The 25,189-nt window shown below is 37.2% G+C and overlaps 1 protein-coding gene across 2 annotated transcripts; it reads left to right on the plus strand.

The window, feature by feature from the left end:
* The first annotated feature begins 4,659 nt into the window (after positions 1 to 4,659).
* Positions 4,660 to 25,189, plus strand: LOC145978577 (dynein regulatory complex protein 8). Of its 2 annotated transcripts, XM_083111280.1 has the most exons (5): positions 4,660 to 4,816; positions 9,805 to 9,924; positions 20,080 to 20,203; positions 22,768 to 22,978; positions 24,297 to 25,189. In XM_083111280.1, the coding sequence occupies exons 1-5, from the start codon at positions 4,768 to 4,770 to the stop codon at positions 24,303 to 24,305; spliced, it is 513 nt and encodes a 170-aa protein (XP_082967406.1). In that variant the 5' UTR covers positions 4,660 to 4,767; the 3' UTR covers positions 24,306 to 25,189. The 2 variants fall into 2 exon arrangements, with proteins under 2 accessions (XP_082967406.1, XP_082967405.1); XM_083111279.1 differs by lacking the exon at positions 24,297 to 25,189 and having other exon boundaries at positions 22,768 to 23,123.

Consider the following 25,189-nt stretch of genomic DNA (forward strand, 5'->3'; position numbering starts at 1 on the left):
CGCCCCTGACCGCCTTTACCCCCCAGGTACCCATGTGGGCGCCGGGGTCTTTTCCAACGTTAGAAAAGTTCCCGGATTTTAACCGGCCGGGGATCGAACCCGGGACCTTTAGCATGGTAGTCAGACGCGTTACCGACTGAGCCAGCGCGGCCACAGTCATTACAATACACGAACAAATTTAAAACAATTCGAATATAAACGGGCTTATATAGAATTAACCACATGTGGATATTTTAACTGTTGTAATTACTTCAATGACTCAACATTAAACAAACTAATATACCTAAGACAAATATTTTAAATTTGGTAATAAAGTAAAGAAAAGCTGAGGTAACTTTAATTTCGTTTTAAATTAAAAAATGAATAGACGGTACGTGCAGGCTCCTCACGCTTTACTTCCATGTGCTAGAAAAGATTAGCATGCAAAACTCTCTTTCCTGTGTGTGTGTGTGTGTGTGTGTTTGTGGAATGAACATAAAGCAGCTATGTCGTATTGTTCCTGTAGCACTTGTCAACTCGAATAGCATTGACATATCGTGAAAGGAATGCCATAAAAGTGCTCGTAAAGAAAACGCCACTCAGCAGCTTGATGACGTCATTGAATGATAAGCAAATATAGGCTACCGAGTACAGCCTCTGTTTGTTTTTAAATGATCTTACATCACCGCATGACCAAAAAGTTTTAAATAGGGTTGGCAAGATATCATTCGTACTTTTTTTTGTATGCACGCATATCTTATCTAAAAGCGAAGCGCTCACTCCACAATTGGCTTTTATAGCATGAAACTAGCCTACACCCATTTGACATAAGCAACAAGCATGCAGTTGTTCTCAAGGTTAAGCTTTCTTTTTTAGTGTAAAGTAAATAAATGTGTGATTTCCTTAGGGAGAATCACCTCCGTGGCGAAGTGGTTAGCACAGCGCGTTACGACGCCGGGGGTTCCGGGCAGGGTTGTTAAAGGTCCAGGATTTTTATATAAATTCAATTCCGGTCCAGGAGAGAAGAAGATCAGCAAGAATAGATGGGTTTTGGACCGTAGAGAACCTTTTGTATCAGTTGAAGATAGGGAATGTGTATGCATAGAGAGACACGCGTCCTGGAGGGGAGCAGAATTGGTCCACGACAACCTGAAAAGTTATTGTTGGTCGAAAATGTTATTTTAATCAGAAGGTATTTCATTAATTATTATGAGACCACCAGTGGCGGCGATTGCGGGGAGGGGGCAGTTGCCCCTCACTTTTTGACAAATTTGCTCACACTATGCTAAACCTTATCTACCAAGGGAAAGTAAACTGTCCTTGCCCCTCCAGTTTTGGAACCTAATCGCTGCCACTGGAGACAAGGACGTATTTAGGGGGTTCAGGTGGTCCGGACCCGCCCTAAAGACTTATCAAGTACGAAAATTAAATAATGAAAATATAGCCTACTCGTTTAGAATTTTTGCATAATTTCCTCTGAACTTATTGGAAGACAAGGACTATATTTGGATCATATGGCTTTGAAGAACAGGAAGGACGTATTTATCCGGACCCCCCCCTCCCAACCCGAAAGACTTATTAAGTACGAAAATTAAATAATGAAATATACTCGTTTAGCATTTGTTGTACGTATAATTTCCTCTGAACTAATTGAGATCATACGACTTTGAAGGACAGGAAGGACGTATTGAGGGGAGGGGGGTCCAGAGGTCCGGATCCCCCGAAAGACTTGCCAGGTACTAAAATTAAGTAATGAAAATATTAGCATTTGTTGCATAATCGATGGTTATTAATTTCCTCTGAACTTTTTAGAAGGCAAGGATTATATTGGGATCATAGGACTTTGAATGACATTACAAAGATGATTTATGTCCACTACTCAAAATAATCTGCATAAAATATTAATCAGAAACTTACTTTTCTCCAACTACATGTAACATCATTTTTGTTATTTCTTAAATATTCAATTATTCATCTATTTGACTATAATTTCATTGTCACGTCACTTGTTTTTATGTAAATTATTCCGATCTTAACTACAGGTAAGCTACGTAATGAATATGCGCTGTTATATGTCTCTATTCTTATACAGTCATTTTACCTATTCGTGTAATAATAATATAATATTAATGTATGTATTGTAATTAGTAATAATTGGTCTTAATATAATTATTTTAAATTAAACATTATTATTATTACTACTATTATTATTACCACTATGATTATTATTATTATTCCCGAGACACTTGATTCGGACACCCCCAAAAATATTTCTAGAATGCCTGACTGGAGACCATCATTACAAGTGTGACCAGCACAAGCTCGTCGAACAAATGCCAGAATTTCAAATTCAAGGAATATTAGGAAGGAAGAAGAATGTGGGGTTAAAATTGGGCTTAAACTTCCTTAAAATCCAACGGACGCCAGTTTATTTTGACCCTTTTCCGTCCATAGCATCCCAAATTAACATATAAAGTAAAAATACGAATAAAGAATCAGTGTAGAGAACGAAGTACAGCAGAAAGAAAAATGTAGGTACTGTAGTTTGAGAACAACCTGTGTCATGTTTACTTACGATGGTATTGGTAACCAGAAAAATGTTTACGACAAACAAATAGAACTTGACCAAATATTTTGGTACTGGTGAACAATTGTTTGGTTGATGCCTATTTAAACAAACGAATTGTTCACCACTATCATTTTTTGGTTTCCCCAAACAAACATTTTTCTCTGTGAAAGTTTCACTATATTTATTAATAATTTATATGCAGACTTGCCTTCTCGTTCACAAAAAATCGTAAAAGTTATTGATACTTTTGCTAGGAATGTTATCGTCTCCAAATAAAAGGTACAGTGGGATCCATGAGTATTACCGTACAAATTGTCCACGACTATTTTAATTAATTTTTCTCTTGCATCCTATGTGTTTTTAAGCTATGGATTTTTATATTTATGCTGGTGCAGAAGTTGTAAACAGCTGGCTTTGAATTTTCTTTTAATTTTTGAAGCTCTTATTGGGTGAAATAAAGTGCACGAACATGGTGATGGACAATTTGCACGGTAATACACATGGATCCCACTGTACAAACGACGTATTCATCGTGTCACCACGCAAACTGTCACAGCTCAGAGATATTATTAATAACTTTTATTAATAACGTAACCGACCTCTGTATCGAAGTGGTTAGCACAGCGCTGTGCGACGCCACGGGCCCTGGGTTCAAATTCCGTTCTGGGCATAAGTGTTCTTTGTGAGTGTCCCTTCATCAATTTCATATCATCTCATCCTCATCGTCGCGGTTAGCTAACAGTGGTAGAAAAGTGACGCTAAATAACAAAAATTATGATCAAATCAAATTTTATTAATATCCTGTTTTCTGTTTGATTTCTCGTTTTGCAACTCCGAGCGTTCGAAAGGGGAATTTTATCCGGAATATATGCAACCACGCAGCACAGATTCACATTTGCGAATAATGGATTAAGGCTTTGTAATTACTACAAACAATTTATGACATCCATAAATAATCAGATAAATATCTGCTTGGTAGATCTGACAAAGTCACACCGTAAAGTTAATTCGATATATATATATCTATATATACATTTCAAATATTATACCCAAGTTTCGAACTATACCGCAATTCTCGGACAATAGAAAAGCCTTTTAAGACTCTGTCGTCTCGATTTTACAGAGGTTTGTTTCGTCGTTCTCGTCTCGATTTTGAAAAGGTAATCTCGGTACCCACTAAGTTTTACGTCGCAATCTTGCATAGCTTTGGCTTAATTGATCGTGAATGATCGAAATAGATGATAGAAGGAACAAACGGAATAGTAAAGACGGTTTCTAATTCTGTCGGGAACTGAATACGAGAAAGCTCTCAAACGATCCTTACGATCAAAGCTCGTTACGCTACGGAGGGCTACTGCCGGCGTACGAGGGGCCATAGATGTGGCTAAAATCCTTCCCGAAATTTCGAGAAAATCAATATTTTCAAATAACAGTAGTAAATGGAAAAAGCAAGGTAAATGCAAATCTTCCTCAAAATGACCTCCGATTACCATTTTTGTCTTTGAGCAACTTTCAAAACGAAGTGTATGTATTCCCCCCCATAACGCAGCAATGTAATGTTCATCATTACAATTCTAGCTCCTCCAAAAAATTCCTGCCTATGCTAGTGACCAGGGCATGCTTCGGTCCTAAGGGCACATTTAAAGGGGCAGCTTAAGGACCGGAGAGTGGGGGGCGCTGCCCTTGGGGACGTCCCATTTAGGTACGGCCAAAACCGTATTTACGATTACATGAACGTGGTTATTTGCTTTAAAAGGAGTTGGACTTGTGTAGTCAAGATTTATTTGAGGTTACTGCTGCATAGCAATTTAATCAAAGAGATCACTGTTATTTTGATGTCTTTATATGGTATTAAATAAACACATAGGTCTACCTACAATGCACGTGTTCATTAAGATTAGCACAAAGTATTTAGAATTAGAATTTCTTTATTCATGGGCGAAGTTCAGCCTGTGGCTTCTCTACCACTTTAAAAATTAGGCTATTATATTTCGTCATTAAAAACAACTGGAATGTTTGTACAAATCACTAAACGATCGCCAGATGGTTCTGGCGTTATATCAAATTCAGGGGTTATATTCTTGTATATATGTACTTTCTTTATACCTATATAGCCTGTGAACAGACACATACAAGAACAGATTTTTTGATTACTCTTTGGTTTTACGAAATTAGAAAACTCTAACAATACGAGGGCCAGTACAATACAGGAAAATAAGATGGACCGAAGATCAACTCGTGCGTCACATGTTATTGTTAAACAGAAAGGTAATTTTCATTCTGGGTGTTCTCGATTATTCCAATCACGCAAATTTGCTTGTACCTTAGATACTGATTTTCCCCTTGAGTACAACTCTTTTCACATGAATTATTCCTTTTAATATTAATAATCATCAATTTAAATTCCACTGCTTATCAAATGTCATTTCAACATGTTAAAATAGAAAGCAATATATACCACTTCGTTACATATTAAAGATATTCTAAATTACCTTGCCCATTTTCATCGAGATATTCTTATCTCCACTCTAAAATATTTACGTAGTATAAGGTTGAACATTGTACACAACCAGCCATACAAGTTATCGTTTATTCTCCTTAAATTTTCTATGTCCCCAAAGTAAACTGTTTTGCGTATTATTTTTGTTGTTTTGAAACAAGATAAATAGCATATTCATGAACACGGTGAAAAGTTGAGGGAGCAATCGCCTCTCTCGTGATATCCAAAGATATAAACACATCGTCAAAATGTCCCGGACGTATACAATTAAACAATCCCTACAAGATGTCACCAATCAATAGTAAATCGTGATGGCCCTTTACCCTAAAAACGATAGCCCACCCCCTCTTTAATGTACACTATCTTCTAAAAGGTAATTTGGTACCCTGTGAAAGTAGGTTATTTGACTTGCGAGGTCGTCATGTGACCTGAACCATGTATTGGGGCGTTTCACTGAGCAAGATAACCTTGCTGATGGCATAGTGGTATCCTCGTCACCTTGTAATTAACGGGTCCCGGGTTTGATACCCAGTGGAGGCACATTGGTTCGGATCCCACTTTAATCTATATGTCCAGTCCAGATTGGCTTTACTATGCATAAAGTGAACTTAAAACACAATTTCGATCAATCAGTGAACAAAATAACCACTTTTGAATGACATGGCATTTGGTGCAGGGCTATCTGACGTCAATAAGGTTGTAACCATGGACTGCCACCTCAGCATTTTGTCCAACAGTGCAAGAGTCACTAAGATAAACATGGCCAAATCAACTGTGGCATTGGTCCTGTATAACTGGAAGGTGTGGGAATGTAGGAATGGCGAACATTTCAGGAGACCAAACATTCTCACCAACAGAGATCGCTGAACTCTGAAAAGTGAAATTGTCAAAAACCGGATACAGCTGATGTCCACCACCAGACAGGAGTTTCAGGCAGCAACAGGGATATCAGTTTCCATTGGAACATTGCAAACTGAGGCCCACCACCTCGGATATTCTAGCAGAGTTGCTGTACCTAAGCTTCATATCAAGAAGACCAATAAACCTTGAAGACTCAAGTGGCAAGTGGTGTTTGGACCATTGCGACTGGACACTTAAGCAGTGAAAATCGGCTGTGGTGAGGAATCAAGGGTCTCTCTCTTTTTGTCCCGATGACCGAGTATGAGCGTGGCAGCTACCCTGAAAAGGTCTATCAGAGTGCAGATACTGCCCACAAGGAAATTTGTTGGTGGTGACAATATGGCATGGGGTGTTTCACGTACTACGGTATGGGACCACTGGTGTTTGCTCATAGCATCTTCGACTCGCAGCCATACTGTTCAATTCTAGGCAATGAAGTTCTCCCAATGGTGTGGCATTCTTATGGAATGAACCCCTGTTACTTCCAGGATGGCAATGCCAGGTCTCATGTTGCTGGTATTAATATGCATTGTTATCAAGGCAACAATGAACAATCCTTACATTGGTGTGGCCAGAGATCCCCAAGTCCAGTCCATCGAACACCTTTGGGACAAGTTGGACCAGCACGTGAGGTCTTGGGAGAAACAGCACAATTTCCTTGTCCACCTGTCTCATATTTTGCAAGAGGAATGGCAGGACAATCCAGAGTATGTCCTCCACAACCTAGTCTAGAGTATGCCTCAAAGAATAGCTGCTGCTATAACAGCAAGAAGTGGCACCGCCAAGATTTGAAAGAGCACAAACACTGGGCAAACATTTCAGACAGGTGTCCAATTACTTTTTGGTAGATAAGTCTATAGAGAGGTCATTTACATTGGCCATTAAATTATGCAATCGCTTCCTACCCAGAACATCTAAAATGACAATAATTCATAAATGAACATAAAAGTAAATCTCTAGGAGAGGGTCAATGCCTTTATGGTGCAATCTTCCCAACTTAAGGGAAAATCTATGTTCCTCCTGAATCCTCAATCCCTCGTACAAATTTCAATAAAAAAAGTGCCCCAATCTTTCGCTTCTTTCACACACTGCTCAGTGCTTGTGGCCTGAGACACGGCCAGGTATGAGCCCATGCCCCAAAAGCTACAGCCTTACCGTGTGTTGTAAAATGTTACGATGTTTAGTATATTTCATTCAAACTGTGCAAATACTTTATCAATATTTGAGAAGGCCCCTGGGAATGAGATCACCCCCCACCACCACTTCCAACTAAAGATCCTCAGGTGAAAGTGGTCCCCTCCATACATCTTGAATCTGCCCTTCCAGCAAAGTGAGCATTTCAAGAGACATACAAGGCCAGAGGGGCGATTTTTTTATATTTTAAGTCCAAATAAGCATTTTGTATATGTTTTAAGATTAGGGCTGTATCGGTATCGGAAAGTATCGGTTGGAATTCATCTAACGATACCAGCTGATACTTTTCTGTCATATTGGTCTTTCACGGAATCCCTAAAAATGTCAGGTGACACTTTCGCAGAGTCTAATTATCCTGCAAATTACGAAAAATTTAAACTTTATTTTTTTTATTTTGCACCAATTTTGATCAAAAAACTGTATTTTGTGATTACATAACATATATTTTAATTAATTAATTAATGATGTAATTCTTGAATGTTCCAAACCAAATTTTTAATTATTGCGATTTTCAAGTATCAGTATTGGTGGGAAATGGTAAGAATATCAGCATCGGTTCAAAGTGGCCTCAGCTCAGCCCTATTTAGGACCATATTAACTGTGACTCTCCCCACAAAATATTTCAACCAATTTTGTCTTCTGACTTTTTCTCTGGCCCTATCACCATGTGGATAACAGAGATATAACCAGGATTACATATTTGGTGTGGCCCAGGCCTCAAATAAAAATCAATGTTTTGGGAAACTGTTAGGAAGGATGTTCTAAGATACTTGCAACTTACCTGTAATTATACACAGAGTGCTCACTGAATTGCGACCACCCCTCCAAACAACAAAGAAGGGACCAGCAGATGCTCTGATCACATGACCACCCCGACTGGAAGTATCGTGGTGAATGTATAGACACAACACTACATGTAGTCGAACAACACACGTTAAAATGGGAGGTGGTCAGGATTTAACGTCCTTCCAAAAGGGCATGATTGTGGGTGCCCGAGCATCAGGTGTATCAATAACCCAAACAGGGACACTGGTCAGATGCACCCATTCCAGTGTAGTGAAGGTGTACAGTGTGCGGCAAGAAAACGGGGTAACGACCACCAAGAGGCAGAATTGCAAGGGCGTACGGAAGGTGACACCGCACGAAGAGCATAGAGTCAAACAGCTCGTGACAGCTGAATGTACCGGGAATTACAGGACCAATACAACAGTGGATGCACAACACCCATATCGCATGCAACTGTGCAGTGCACACTGCCATGCCTGAAGTCCCACAGCAGACAACCCACTCGTCAAGAACCATCACCACCAACTTTGTTTCGCTTGGACCCATGAGCATGCTGTTTGGAAAAGGGTGTGTTGGTCCAATAAATCACAGTTTTTGCTACACCACTGTAACAGGCATGTGCATCTTTGGCACCAACAGCATGAGGCTATGGACCCTTCCTGCATGGTCAGTGCTGTATAGCTGAGTGGGGGTATCTGTATTGTGTGGGGTTGCTTCTGTTGGCATGGACTGGGACCATTGGTGTGAAGGCACCCCCGTGTGACATCTGTTGTGTATCGGGATGTGTTAGGGGACCACTTACACCACACAAAGCAGCACTTCTACCCACAAAGAGACGGCATTTTCCAGGACGACAATGCACAGTGCCACCTAGGCAGGACTGTACTTGCTTGGCTGAAGGAACATTCCACAGAGATGCAGCATATGGCCCCCTTACTCCCCCGATCTTAATCCCATAGAGCATCTGTGGGATGTTGTGGAATGAGCTCTTCGAACCATACGTCACTTGGCTTATTATTGGATGCCATCAGGAATATATGGTGTCAGATCCCTGTGGAGACATATCAGCACCTCATGGAATCCATGCCATCGCCGAACTAAAAGTGGACCAACAAAGTATTAGGTAGGTGGTCGCAACATTGGCACTCAGTGTATGTATCCATTGTGGCTACTATATTAATTAAATATTAGGTTTGAACTATTACCACAATTGCATGTAGGCCTACTTTTAAACCAAATTTCTTATAATTCAAAATTATGCTCCTCACAATGGTATCTTGGCTTTCTTAAAGTATATCTAACACTTCCTCCAGTATAATCTGTGCATTGTTCTTATCTTTAGGCATTAGGGACATCAAGTCATCTCAGCTTTAATAGATAACGTGGAGAACCATATCTCTGAGTGGTGACAGGAAGAGTGATCAAAAATTTTTGTTGTACTGAACAAGATTTTGCATCATATTATTTGTTGCTTTCAACTGAGAGTATTCATGTGCTATTTAAGAGGAAACAATGTTATCATGTATCTGGTTCACCAAATTTTATTCTTCCATTATTCATGTCTCATCAAACAATTTACAAATTTTAGACTGATTTCTGCATAAATTATAATTATTCAATTTTCTAAATATTAATTAATATTTTATTTAAATAGAGAGAGAGACATGTAGACAATTAAATTACAAAATTAAGTGTAAATTAAGTGCCATCTATTGACAATAAGGAAAATGAAGTAAAATTACAGGAATAAATCATAATTTTAGAAGTTAACATTGTAAAAATGGGGATGAATTATGAGTAGATGATAACACAAATACAATGACAATGGAACACCCACATCTTTATATTAAAATTAATTTTCTTATTTGTATTTCAGAAACCATTGCAATAGACCATGAACTTCAAAGAACAATTGTGGATGCTTTTCAAGTATTTGATCACGCAAGTAATAAAACAGTTGATGTAAGAGAAGTTGGAACAATTATGCGATCATTTGGTATGTGTATACTTCCATTTTGATTTATTAAAAATAGTACCTGTAAATATCTAGTGAGTGATAGTTGATGTCATGAAGTACTAATGACATCATCCTAACAAGAAAAAATGTGATTTTTGGAATGTGATCAAAGTTAGATAATTTTTCTTGTAACACAACTAAACTCCAAGGTGCAAAATCCCTTTTGAGGGCTGCAGCCTGCAAAGCAGATACTTTATTGGTTGAAATGTGGTCAGAGTATAGTCCCATTGCCTATGTTTTCAGACTTTCTAGATCAGGTTCTGCTACTCTTGCTACCAAGAATATCCCCAATTTCCCTCAATGCTGGGTCAATATTATGTGGAGCTCCCAGCAGACTGAACCTGTGCCAAAAGTGAAGTGGTGACCATTTGATTACACTGGAGCTTCTCTTGTATCATATCAAATACAAAGTGAACAACTTGAAAACATATTATCAGTGATGTTTCTTCTCCAGGCAATAATTCAACATGGAATATAAAATATCTGTTCCTCAAGCAGGGCTCAAATACCAAAGAATTGGGGGGAGGTATTGTTTTGTCTCTCAGTGAGGGAGTGAGTGAGAGAGGGGGATCTACAAAAGGTTAGAAATACAAATAATGTATTGAATGACACTAAAATATAAATATTTCTCTGGCACTATCTTCTTTCTACACATTGAAGATGCATGCCACAAAATAATTATCACGTCTGATAATTCTCTCTCATACATTCTAGCAAAAACAGTATTTTATGAATACGGTAAGCACAATTGATATGCATAGTGACGGATTCATTCAATGTCGTTCCTTTAACAATTTTCTAACACTTTATTGAAGGTTGAACCTCACCTGAAAAGAAATTCCTGCTATCACCTGAAGATTCACAAAAAAAATTGTTCAACAATATGTTAAATTAAGGGTAGAAATTTATTTTATTTTTACTTCATATATTTACAATCGGATATTAACTACAGTGATAATATGAGGCCATGGATATTCCCAAGGTAAAATATTCCAGAGGTAAAATAGTCTCCCATTCGGATCTCCCGGCGGGGAATACTTTGGGAGGTCCCTGGACTAAGGATAAGATCTACATTAGGAATAAGGCTATTAAATTAGGCACCTGGAATGTTCCGAGCCTTTACCCGCCTGAGGCATTTCAGTGTACAGTTAATGAGATAGTTAAGTATAAATTAGTTGCAAGAAATCATCTAACACATCGTAGATTAATGTTTTGAATACATTTGCTCATTACATTACGTATGTAGTAGCTGTCCAGGAAGTTAGGTGGCCAGGAGAAGGGAATTGTAAAACTAAAAATTATACTTTTTTCTATAGTGGTACTGAAAATCATAATTTTGGAACAGGCTTCTTCATAAATAAGAGAATTATCTCTGCTCTTAAAACAGCAGAATTTATTAATGATAGGATATCATATGCAGTTTTACAGGGTAGGTACATGCACCAACGGAAGATAAAGATGATAATACTAAAGATGATTTTTATGCAGAGTTAGAACAGGTCTTTCATAAATTTTCCCACAATAATATAAAAATTCTGTTAGGTGACTGTAATACACAGATTAGTAAAGAAGAGACACTTAAACCCACGATTGGTAAAGAAAGTCTTCATGAATTAAGTAATGATAATGGTATAAGATTAATTACTTTTGCAACCTCAAAGAATTTAATTGTGAAAAGTACCAATTTTAAACATAAAGATATCAATAAATACACCTGGTCTTCTCCAGATGGTAAAACTCATAATCAGATATATCATATTCTCATTGATAAGAGAAGGCATACTAGTATAATTGATGTTCGTTCACATAGAAGTGTTGACTGTGCCAGTGACCATTATTTAGTAATTGATAAATTAAGAGAAAGACTCGCAGTGATAAATCATAAGCAACAAAATCTAAAAGTTCTAAAATTTAATAAAGGAAAATTTGCTGATGAAAGAATTAAGAAAGATTACCAAATTAAACTGTCAAATAGATTTGATGTTTTGCAGGATTTAAATGATGAAAATATAAATGAAACAGACGTAAATAACAATTGGGAGCACATACGTAATGCAATAGAATCAGCCGCTAAAGAAAGTATAGGATACCATAAACCAAGAAAAAGTAAGCCATGGTTTGGTAACTAATGTCATAATCTAATAGAAATAAGAAATCAGGCTAGACTTAGGTGGTTAAATAACTGATACAAATCTAAGCAATTATAATAGAATAAAGCAAGAAGTTAACCGCACGTTTAGAAGTAAAAATAAAAGATTACTTGAAAAGTAAAATTAATGAAATTGAAACAAACAGCAAAAACAAAAATATCAGAGAGATTTATATAAAGGTGTAAATGAATTTAGAAAGGGGTGGCAACCTAAAGTAAATTTGATAAAAAAAAATGGTGACTTTTTCGCTGATCCAAGCGATATTTTAAATAGATGGAAGAACTACTTTAATGACCTCTAAAACGTTCATATAGGAGATAAATCAGAAGTAAATTAAGTACACACAGCAGAACCTTTAGTTCCAGAACCTAACTTGACTGAAGTTAAAGATGCTATTAAAAGGCTAAAGAATAACAAAGCACCTGGCATTGATTTAATACCAGCTGAGTTAATTAAATACGGTGGAAATTCGTTAATATGTCAAATTCATAAATTAATTTGTTTAATATGGAATAAAGAAGAAATCCCTCAACAGTGGAAAGAATCCATAATTGTTACTGTGTTAAAACAAGGTGATAAAATTAACTGCAATAATTACCATGGAATTTCTCTACTCTCAACAACATATAAAATATTATCTAACATTCTCTTAACAAGACTAACCCCATATGCTAATGAAATTAAAGGTGATTATCAATGTGGATTTAAACGTAATAGATTAACTACAGATCAATTTTTTCTCATCTGACAGACACTTGAGAAAAAGTGGGAATATATTCGAAGTGTCCATCAGCAATACATTGATTAAAAAAAAAGCATATGATTCAGTCAAAAGAGATAAATTATATAATATATTAGTCGAGTTTGGAATACCTAAGAAGCTTCTTAAAATGGATGGGTTAAAGTTACAGTGGTGTAAGTCACTTTGTAAAAATAAAGACTTAAGACACAGAAACCAGATCGAGATAAGTCAATCTGTTAACAGAAAAAGTGAAGTAAATCATAGATTCATTCAACTGGCAACAGATGACAGTTTAAGGTCTAGTGATAAAGGAAACAGCTATTGTGTTGATCAGCAAAGTGCTGTGAGTCAAGACTCTTTTTTAAAAAAAGAAAAGTGACTTACACCACTGTAACTTTAACCCGTCCATATGATAAAAGTATGCACCAGTGAAACAGAAAGTAAAATTCGTGTGGGTATTTATGTGTCTGACAAATTTACAATTCATGATGGGTTAAAACACGGAGATGAATTATCTCCATTGCTCTTTAATTTTGCCTTAGAATATGCTGTTAGGAAGGTAAAAGAAACTAACGAAGGACTAAAATTAAATGGTATGACTCAGTTGTTAGCATATGCAGATGATGTAGACTTATTAGGGGGGGACATAAATACAATTAAGAATAATGCTAAAATATTTCTCAAAGCAGCTAAAGAGATAGGTTTGGAAGTTAGCAAAGATAAAACTAAATATATATGCTTACAGGCCAAAACAAAGTGTTAGGTAACAATCAAAATCTAATTAAGGATAACAACTCATTTGAACCAGTTTCCAAATTCAAGTACTTAGGAGTAATAGTAACAAATGAAAATGATATTAAAGAGGAAATAAAAAGCAGGCTTAATTCAGGAAATGCATGTTACTTTTTTCTTCATAAACTTTTGTCTTCTCTTTTAATATCTAAAACTGAAATGTTAAATACGGACAAACTCCGTATTTATATACTACCGTGTCTCTCTTTTCCCAATTATGAACTGAAATTTTAAAATATACAAAACAGTAATTTTGCCTGTATTATTATATGGATGTGACACTTGGTCTCTTACATTGAAAGAGGAACATAAATTGAGAGTATTTGAAAATAAGATCCTTAGGAAAATATTTGGACCTAAAAGGGATGAGGAGACAGGTGAGTGGAGAAGGTTACATAATTTAGAACTACATAATTTGTATTCATGTCCAGATATTATTAGAACGATTAAATCAAGAAGACTTAGGTGGGCAGGTCATGTGGCACAAATGGGAGAGGAAAGAAGAGTTTACAGGATTCTTGTTGGGAAACCTGTAGGAAGGCCAAGACGAAGATGGAGGGATAACATTGAGATGGACCTAAAGGAAATCGGTAGGGATGGAAAAGAGTATATAGATCTTGCTCAGGGTAGGGACAGATGGAAGGCCTGTGTTGATGCAACCATGAACCTTCGTGTTTAAGAAGGCTAGAGAGTTAGTTAGTTAGTTAGTTAGATAATAAATTAATATTATTATCTGCTTTATATACATAACAGGAAAGGGCTGGAAGGGTTAAAATATAAATAAAGAAAAAAAACACTCATTGGGCAAAATTAAAATCCTTAATGCATAATAGCTTCTGGAAAATGTAGTATTGCTGCAAGATTTCTAATTTATGTGGTTAGTGTTACGTATTTCACAACATATGCTTACATAGAAATGCAAACTGTTCATCTTCTATATAACTCTCAGAAATGGCACACCGTCAAAAAGATTCTCTTTAATTTGCACAGCAACTCTTATAACAATTATCTCACTAGTATCAAGGCCCACCAAATGTGCTCAGACAATATTAACCACCACTGTGCCACGGTCCCTGCACGTCGCACTTGTCATCACCAATGAAGTGAGAACACTGTTGCAAGTTACCTTAGCAGCTCAGTAGAAACATTATTGGCATCTCAGGGTTCCAGGTAGAAATGCTTGGTTCCTTCCCTTTTTCTCCCTATGTGAAGTCTGCTGAGGTCCACGTGTTCACCTGCGATTTTGGTAGTCCAACTCATATTAGAACTTTTAAATGGAAAACTGAGATATATCCTGACTATAATTGTGTCGCACCAGTCAACACATGCTTTTTCAAAGCACAAAACTGTTCAACCTATATTGTATTAATCTATGTTCAAATCTTTTCTTTAAAAATGTTAAAAATATTTTATTGTTAATATCTCAATAGGTAAAGGATTGTTTAACTTAATTCTTGCAGAAATGCTCATGTAGTTACCTTGGAAAAATGTAAACAAATTTTTGATATAAAAGAGCAAGACCTTTGTAAGCCAGCGGGACATTATCCTGGTTGCTGAAAGGGTGATGATTCAGGGGACGTTGGGGAAATATCTTGCTTCGTTCTTCGGTTCGGCTGGTGTACTTGTACTCCAGATTGGCAGATATTTCAAAAACCAACTCTTAATAAGGTGTTCTCCTGCATCATCAAAAGGACCATGGTTATAAACTTTGGTACAACTAATAGGTTTAGGCCTACAAGTTGTATCGAGTGAATTGTCTGTTTGAAAAGTATTTGTATATCATCGGATGTTTAAATAAACCTTCAAGTAAGAGATCTGGATGATCTTTCATTTCAAACCTACATAGGTGATAATTAAAAATAAATCCTGCACCACAGACCACGCAAGGGCTTGGTCCTACTAACCCTAAGAAGCCTTTGAGAAGTCTGATAAAAGGGTTGTAACCGACTAACATAAAGCACTAAAGGCAGAAGGTGCGTGTCATAATTTATTAGAATGATGTACATGTGTATATCACTTCAGACTAAATAAAATAAGACACAGTTTTGGCCAGTTACACCGAGAGATGTGTAAGCCTAATTTTCAGTTACACGAATACACCTATTTACTCCTGATCATCTTAACGAAAACTGCCAACCACTCTGTCAGGAAGCCGTTACTTCTCTTCACTGATTCAGTGGTACCAGCTACTATAATTTTTAAATACTAGAAAGGTGATATAAATTATATATATATTTCAACAGTAACATATTAAAACGAACATTTGTCTGGTACAGTAAATGTGATGGCAACAATGCAAATGGCAATTTTCTCACTCCACAAAAAATTAAACAAATAAACAATGGCTTTTGAAACAACGGAAGGAAAGCATGGTGTCTGCCAAAAACAAACAACTAAGAATAAATATCATTAATTTCACTAAAAACTAATAACTTTGGTTTCATTACACCGATTGAAATAAAATTACACCATTCTTTACAATGTTTAAAAGTGAATCAAACTATTAATCAGCCCTGGCCCAAAACCATGGTAACGGTTGAAGTTTTTGCGTGCGATGACGTGTGACCGGCCAAGTGAATGCATCACTTCAATGTGAAGTCACTGAAATGACAAAACGACAGTGTTGCAGTATGCAGATATTAAACACCAGAACAAGAACAATGTCTAGATGAGGATGTGTACTACAGGCTATGGAAAAGGAGATGCGATAACCACTAACGCCGTCAAACGGTTGGGCGGGAACTTTACGTCACATACCATGATGAAGTAATAGGATCTGAGTTGATTATGTCCTTTTCGATTAGTCCACTCAGAATTAGTTCACTTCATCAAATGATTTACTAAATCTCATCAATTTACATTGTCGAATTCATTATTTTAGTTTAGGTACAATATCTTCACCGAAGAGAAAATTATGTTCATTTCTTTGTTTTCCTTGACCCTGTACATCCAGGGTCAAGGAAGTCAGTAATAAGGTGTGTTATATTATACAGTGTACGTACAACTATAGATTGAATTGTATCTTCTCCAAATATGATGTATAAAGAAACAAACTGCCGGAGAACTAAGTGAGGTGAGTGTACAATTTTATATTACTATTATAGTGGAACCACAAGCAAAGAAACCTGCGCAGACTCGCGACTAATGTGAACCGTACTCCAGTGTGGAGGGGAGGGGGAGAGTGGAGCATGCTCAGTTATAGTCCGAGTTGAACGGAAGAGGAGGAAGCTTCTTTTTCTTGTGGTCGCTTTTGTAAGTAAGGGGAACTGTGATTGGCCATTCGTCTATTTTATCACTTCTTCATAATCTCAATTGACTTAAATGGCCGGAAGAGCAAAGTAAATTTTATCAAATATAAATACAAACACGTACCGTTTAATAAATAACCAAAATGGAATGAAAAGTTAGCAGTTTGTATTTTTATTGCTTTATGTGAATATGTAGGGAAAAACCGAGAGAGAATTGTACACCAATGGCAAAGAAATGGTAGGCGAAGTATTTACCAGGATTATACTCCCTACATTCCTGCTCATAATAAGGAGTCGAAGGTATCTTGCTTAAGGATCTTTCTTCGATGTAAACCTAAAAGTTGACTTTTCAGATTACGTACATAATCTTCTGGGCAGAAATGCGCACTGCAGATTCTAGCATTAGCATGATTCACGTTAGCGTTTCCACACGAATCCAAAGCTCGGTGACCGAAGAATCCTTTTGAAAAACGTATATAACGTATATATTATGTTCAATGTACTTGGAAGATGTATCTTGTGCTGAACTAAAATAAATAATAATAACAAGTGGTGTGCGGTATCTCGGAAAGTCGGGACCGGGATAGGAAAGAAAAATTCCGTCCCTATCACAACTTCAGCAAATGACTTCCCTAAATTTCTGGATCCCGAGCAGTCGGGAAATACCGAATGGTCATTTTAAAACGGTATTAATTCTTGACGTTTTCTACATTGCAAGTGTCTGGAACTTATCGGAAATTGTTAGTTTTCATTACAGAAATGCAAAGAAAATCACTTAAGGTGAAAATGAGAATTTGAGATTTCCCGACTAGTCGAGGAATTGCGAATATTTCCCGTCCCGAATGTCGGGATTTAAAAAAAATTCCCGTTCCGATCAAAAATATTCTCTCCCGCATAACAATAAGTACCTATCTATATTTATTTTCAATTTGTCTGAAGCCACAAAATGTAAATGAGTGGAAATGCTCATTTGTGTACTCTATTTCGTGTGTTCAGTTTCTGGCATGGTTTCCTATCTGCATAGTGCAACACTAGCTCATAGATTTGGAATTCATTTCATGGATAAATTCACCTCTTACCGTCGTTTCGTCATTACGAGTAAACAACGGATTGGCCCAACCTATACTTCTAATAACCTTGCTATTAATGTTGTTTATTATGAAAATGGTTTCAACTTCTTGTTATTTATACATCATGAAGCTGAGAAGCTTCGTTCATTTCAGAATAACACTGGAATAAATTAAATAATGAAAATGGTAACATAGACCCACTATGGAGTTTTCTATTTCACAAGTGGAGTAAGCCACCATCTTTAAAATTTAATGTAATGGAAGACATCACGAAACTCTGTGAAAGCAATGATGATTTTGAATTGGCTGATGATATTTGGGATTCATAATTTTTAATAAAAAATAATGTGATCAAATTTTTTTTATCTGAAATAAAAATAAAACTGACTGCTTGTATTCACAGTCAAGTTGCTATATTACAACAATGTAACATTGACAACATCCATTGTAAAACTGATTCTTTTTTTGTTTAAAAAAGATTTTAACTATTGTTATAACTGTACCTTTAATCAAGCCAAAAATAAATGTCTGATGAAGGGAGCGTGTGTTCTCCTGAAACGTCACAACGAAAAACTGTTTATATGCTTGTAATAACCGTAATAATTTATCTACAATATAGCTTCTAATAACCTTTCTTCTTAATGAACTCAGAAATGACCAAAATGTCACTTACCGTGTTTTACACCCGAGCCCTTCAATTATTAATGGTAAAATAAGTGAAACTATGTCTACTAATAATAAAATTACATGTAATAAACATGAGAGAATATACTACCCATTATATAAAACACTATGTGTAAGAAAGTCATTGGACACCCCGGTTTCAACTCTGAAAGAAACTCCTCATGGAAAAGAGAGTACAGAGAGGTATATATATGGCAGCAGGAGGCTTCTCAGATCATTCGCTGATAAAATGACGAACAGGAAAGAGCTCAGCATGTTTGAAAGAGGGATCATAGTAGGCTGCTCCATAGGAGGCATGATTATATGTAGCATAACTGATGCCCGACAGGTCCCTAAATCAACTGTAGCCTTTGTCATCAAGAAGTGGAAGGAAAAGGGACACTGCAGCAATGCACCACGAAGTGGAAGACCCACGAAATTGGATGACCAGGACAGGAGAGTGCTGAAGAGGGAGATTTGGAAAAACAGGACCCGTCCCTTGCATTCAATTGTAGAAGAGTTTCAAAGTGCGACCAATTTGACTGTTTCGACCAAGACACTTCGCAAGGAGGCCCATGCGCTCGGTTATGATGGTCGAGCCGCTGCCCACAAACCCCTGATAACAAAAAACAATAAACAGCAGAGACTACGCTGGTGTAAAGAGCGAAGATACTGGATGTTGGAGCAATGGCGGAAGGTCCTATGGAGCGATGAATTACGCTTCACACTGTTTCGATCAGATGGTAGAGTGGGTATGGTGATTACCCGAAGAACATCTGTTACCAGAGTGTGTAGTGCCCACAGCAAATATGTTGGTGGCGGCATCACGTTCTGGGGTTGTTTCAGCTGGCATGGCGTGGGTCCACTGGTACCGGTGTATGGCCACATGACGTCTGCATCCTACCGAGATATTCTCGACAACTCTATGCTCCCCACGTTGTGGCATTTCTATGGAAATGAAGAATGTGTGTTCCAGGACGATAATGCGACTTGTCATGTTTCCAGAGCTACCATGGAGTGGTATGCAGAAAATAATGTCACCCGACTGGATTGGCCTGCTCCGAGCCCTGACCTCAACCCTATCAAACATCTATGGGACGAACTGGAGTGCCGATTGAGGTCACGATCGCCTCGCCCTTCTACACTTCCAGGGTTGATGACTGTACTGCAGGAGGAATGGCGGAATATCCCACTCGGTGTACTACACGACCATGTGGCCAGTTTACCATGACGAGTGGCTGCTGTTATCGCTGCCAAAGGCGGACCGACATCCTATTGATTGCAAGAAAACTGATGGTATCCGTTGACATGTAGCGTCCAATGACTTTCTTCCACATAGTGTATTTGTTAAATAATAATATAACACAATGCAGTAATGGCCAATTTGGTGTCATTACAATTACTAACAGCACAGGGCTAAAACTCAAGGGTTGTAACAGACTTCTGTTTCAACATTCTCTAAAATGTAGGTTGCTGCCCAACAGAATCCGAGATTCAGGGAGTCATCGCTGAAGTTGAGGATCCAGAGGCTTCTGGAAGTGTCAAATTGGAACGTTTTCTTCCAGTCATGGCTGAAATTCTTCAGGAAAACAAGTAAGGTTTATCTATTTTGTCACTGAGATTTCTTCAATCTAGGTGCTATGGAAACTGGAGAGAATAATTACAATGCTAATACCAATTCCTTTCTCTTGTACACATTACCACACATCTCATAATGAATAAACTTTATTAAACAATATACTTGTGAAGGTATTTAAAGTATTTAAAAAATTAAACAATGATAATTTGACGGATAAATCTAAAAATACAAGGTACTTACATGTGATTGTTGTACCAAAACGTTGTTATGTTTGAGTCGAGTTTCTAGAGCTTCAAGAATTTTCCCAGGATTTTAATCATTAAAATTTGCTCTGCAAACGTAAATACCTATCTTATTTTTTGAAATTTGGAACAGTAGTTATTTGCGAGCATTTGTAGCTCTGTTAAAATATCGGTTTGGTAAAATTATTGCCCATAAAATACGTTTATACTAGCCAATACCTAAGGAAAACGTATCAATCCTTACCCCACCTCTAATTTCTATAAATTAAGGAACTTGCCTCCTCAATGCTCTCAATTTGTAACATTTCTTATGAATATGAAAGTAAAATAATATAGGCAAAGGTAAAGTTCCCCGTGCATATAACACCGTACCATGAAGGTACATTTTTAGGGGATCTGGGGGTAGGGCCCTACATATTCTCGATCTGGGCCATTTTGGAGGTGATGTGATCAGCACTATGCTCTGGCTGCCTTTACCCCCCCTCCCTTGTTGCCCCAGGTTGCCTCTTGGTTAAGAGTAGTGCCATCGAATAACACTCCATAACTGAATGTTACATTTGGTACAAATTGACTTGAGGCTCGATTGAGCCCCAGAGCGGCTTTATGCGGGGACAGGGCAGGAAAAATTCTGGCCCTTGGATCGTCCACCTTGGAACTGAACCCGGGTCTCCTGCATGACAGTCAGATGTCCTACCGACTAGACCACAGCAGTTTGCCAAAAAATAATAATAATAATAATATGTTCACGTATACTGATTTCTAAAATTAAATGTTTGACCAAACACACCAGAAATGTTTGGTTACAAATAAATATACAGGGTGGCTCAAAAGTCACTTAACACCCTCGGTACAAGGCCACTGCAGTGCGCAACGTGGAAATGGTGATGACCAATCGTTGCCAGGCCAAGGGGGAACCACATTGATGCGACCTGCACAGTCATCGACCATCTTGATGCCCGCCATCTTGAATTCAACTTCAGAATTTTAAATGGGAAGGGGGTGATATGATATATCAAGTCAGGCTAGAATGTCACGAGGAATGCAATGGTGAAGGTTTTTTCGACGTATCTTTAACCAGTAAAAGTTATGACTGAATTCTTGTAGCAATTTGCTCCTTTTCGAGGTGTTAGAAAAATACCTTAAAACTTGTTTAGCGCATCGGTATCAAAGTGACATCTAGGGAGAGAAGTTCGCATGCCATTGCACAAGATTTTAATCGGATACATCCATGAAGAGCTGCACATTATGAATGGTTGTCGCGAACAATTACTAGTGTGACGCTTCCATTAAATGAAAAGTCCTTTACAGTGACAAGGCTAATGTTTATGTTCATAAGAAAGTTCAGAAACAGAATATTTGATGCTTTTTATCTGATAACCCATTGTCGACAGATAAAAGCTGAATGTTTAATGCTGGTAAGTTAATGGTGTGGCGTGCTGTTGTGGAACACAATTGGTTAGTCAATTTTCCATCAACAGAACCTTAAATGCTTAGGGCTACTTGAATTTGTTAAATAAACAGGTTTTTTCATCCTTGCTTATGGAAGAAGGTACTTTTTGCAGAGTTTTTTTTAGGGAGGAACACCAGAACACCATGGGAACGTTGTGAAGCAGTTTCTGTCCAAAGTTAGTTATCAGATGACAAGGATCGCATATTCTGTTTATGAACTTCCTTATGAACATAAACATTAGCCTTGTCACTGTGAAGGACTTTTACTTCAATGGAAGCGTCACACTGTAAATTGTTCGCGACAACCATTCATAATGCGCAGTTCTTCGTGGATGTATCCGATTAAAATTGTGTGCAATGGCATGCGAACTTCTCTCCCTAGACATCACTTTGATCTCGATGCATTACCGATGCGCTAAACAAATTTTAAGGTATTTTTCTAACACCTCGAAAAGGAGCAAATTGGTACAAGAATTCAGTCATAACTTTTTACTGGTTAAAGATATGTCGAAAAAACTTTCACCATTGCATTTCTCGTGAAATTCTAGCCTGATTTGATATATCATATCACCCCCCTTCCCATTTAAAATTCTGAAGTTGAATTCAAGATGGCCGCCGACCACGCGGGTGGCGTCAATGTGGTTCCCCCTTGGCCTGATAACGATTGGTCATCACCATTTCCATGTTGCACGCTGCAGTGGCCTTGTACCAAGGGTGTTAAGTGACTTTTTGAGCCACCCTGTATATTGAAGATATGAGAGGCAAGTGTACCACAGAAATTTTGTAATCTGTCATTCTGAATCAGATCAGTACAGGTACGTGCTTGTCTTTATGATACTACTTTCTTAATCTAATGTGGCATTAAAGAACCATTTCACTGTTCACAGGTTTCAATCGGCACCAGCAGAGAAGCTTCTCCAAGCTTTTCACACACTGGATCCAGAAAGGAAAGGCTATCTCACAAAGGAATATCTTAGCAAAGCAATGATGGAGGAAGGTGAACCTTTTACGCAAGAGGAGGTTGATGAAATGATGGCATCAGCAGTTGATATTGAAACTGGAACCATTCAGTATGAAGCCTATATAAATCAGCTCATGGTAAAAACAGAAAACTTGGAGAGAAAATCATAATTTTTCAATACTTGCACAACCCTAAGAATTTCTAGTATATTATACTTACAAATTAGTAAAATTATAATGGTTCTATTGCTGCATGTTTTAAATAAATAGCAATTTTTGCATGATCATTTTCCTTCCTAGATTATTTTGCCGTTATTGCTTGTAAATATTAGGAATTTAACTCTAGTACGTAGAAATTTCAGCAACAAATGTAGGCTTAACTTAGACCTGGGGCTCTGGCATAATGTGCCATTGTTTTAGCTCTATGCGGGGAAAAAATAGGACAGTCAATTTCAACAGTGTTTCAAAGGAAACACATCCCATTGTGGTAACACTGAAAGACAATTCCATGCAGGTGAAACAGCAAGAGTGAAAATCAAGTGCAATCTGGGATGGCTTGGAAGCTCGGTTGGTAGAGAAATGGCACAGTATGCCCGAGCCCTGGGTTCCAGCCCGAGATTCTCACTGAAATTTTTATGCAGTACATCACCTGTGTATGCCAAACAGTATGGTAACTTTATTCACAATTTGCACATTTTTTTTTAATGAAAGTGTGTGCACCTCCGTGAACTATGATTGATTTGCTTTACTTTACTTCGCTTTTTGTGCCACTTTTGGCTAATTTGAGAAGATGGGGATGAGTGATGAGATGAAATTGATGAACGGACACTCACAAACATCCATGCTCAGGCCAGGATTCAAACCCAGGACCTCTGGCATTGTAGCACGATGTGTTAACCACTCTGCCACGGCTGCCAGCCTCTGTGAACTCAAAATCACCAATAGCAGGATTTATTAACCACCAATAGAACTCACTTTATAAATTAAATTTCTTAATAATACCCATAGCATGAGTTACTTAAAAAAGAAATATAATACTAATTGTGTTAGATTCCAATAGTGCATATGCACTTATATGAAATTTTCTTTAAAAAACATTAACCAGTATACCTGTATAATATAAAAGTAAAAAGCACAAAAATATATTGAATGTTTTATAGAACCAAATAATGAAGAGATTCTCTTTAAATATTTAATTCCTGAAAAACAGCTTGGAAGCCTTTTGGGAACCCACCAGGTCAATAATAATAATAATAATCTCTTTGGCTAACAAATGTAATTAAAAAATAATATTGGACAAAAACTTATATTACACATCAAGAAAGTAGTAATTGCAATTTGAACAATTAACTTTTATATATAATTAAAGTTACACATTTACATTTTTATTTTGCACAGTGAATATAATTCCTAAGCAGTTTACACCACAAATATCACAGTATTACTTTTCTTACAGGTCGACTGACTGAAAACATCAGCAGAATGATGGTGTTCATTAGAAAGGGAGACGATTGCACACATGAACACATTAATTACAAGTCATATTAGACATTACATGCCAAAATGATAATCAGAACTCTGGCATGAGCAGCATAGTCTGCTTATTTGGGAGAGTATCACTGCTGACACCATGTACAACATTGAATAGTTCATAAGTCACCAAAGTGCCTCGTTCTGTTGTTGTTATTTTAAGTACATAAATCTACCTATCTAATGTTTTTTCACCTTAAAGTTTCCTTGATTCTCCTAATATATGTAACCTGACAGAAAACCACATAAAATCCTAGATACTATCTACTACACATAATATAATGATTTATTTATTTATTTTACTTCGCTTTCCTATCAGTTTCTGCTAATCGCGAAGATGAGGATGAGTTATGTTATGATGAAATTGATGAAGGGACACACAAAAAACACCCATGCCAGGCTGGGATTCAAACCAGGGACCCTTGGCATCAATTGCACTGTGAATACCACACTGCTACGGAGGCTGGCATCTTAATACAATATTAAAAGTATGGTAAATGGTAAAAAGGCTATTGTCTAGACACACACCTTCCTGGATTTGAATATTTGAATCAAATTTACAGACACTTATATTGCACGTAGTTCTGAGATTTTGTTGCAGTGGACGAGAAACCATTTTGTATGTATGTACATAAAATTGACTTATTGATTTATTTTACTTTACTTTTCCGCCACTCTGTCAGGAAGGTCAGCTGTATGTACATGATATGTTGATAGCACCTGGGAAACAAGAGGATGGCCTGTAATATGCGTATTTTTCAATACTTTTATTATTGAGCATTTTAAAAACTAACAAACACATGTTCTCCAGTAAATACC

Source organism: Lepisma saccharinum, chromosome 25 (genome assembly GCF_977018435.1).
Source record: "Lepisma saccharinum chromosome 25, izLepSacc3.1, whole genome shotgun sequence".
NCBI lineage: Eukaryota > Metazoa > Arthropoda > Insecta > Zygentoma > Lepismatidae > Lepisma > Lepisma saccharinum.

Bases quoted from the DNA above. Each gene is read 5' to 3' on its own strand.
- LOC145978577 (XM_083111279.1), top strand. From the start codon at position 4,768: ATGGACCGAAGATCAACTCGTGCGTCACATGTTATTGTTAAACAGAAA. The intron at 9,925-20,079 runs GTATGTGTATAC...TCTAAAATGTAG, and splicing joins AACAATTATGCGATCATTTG to GTTGCTGCCCAACAGAATCC. The intron at 20,204-22,767 runs GTAAGGTTTATC...CACTGTTCACAG, and splicing joins GAAATTCTTCAGGAAAACAA to GTTTCAATCGGCACCAGCAG.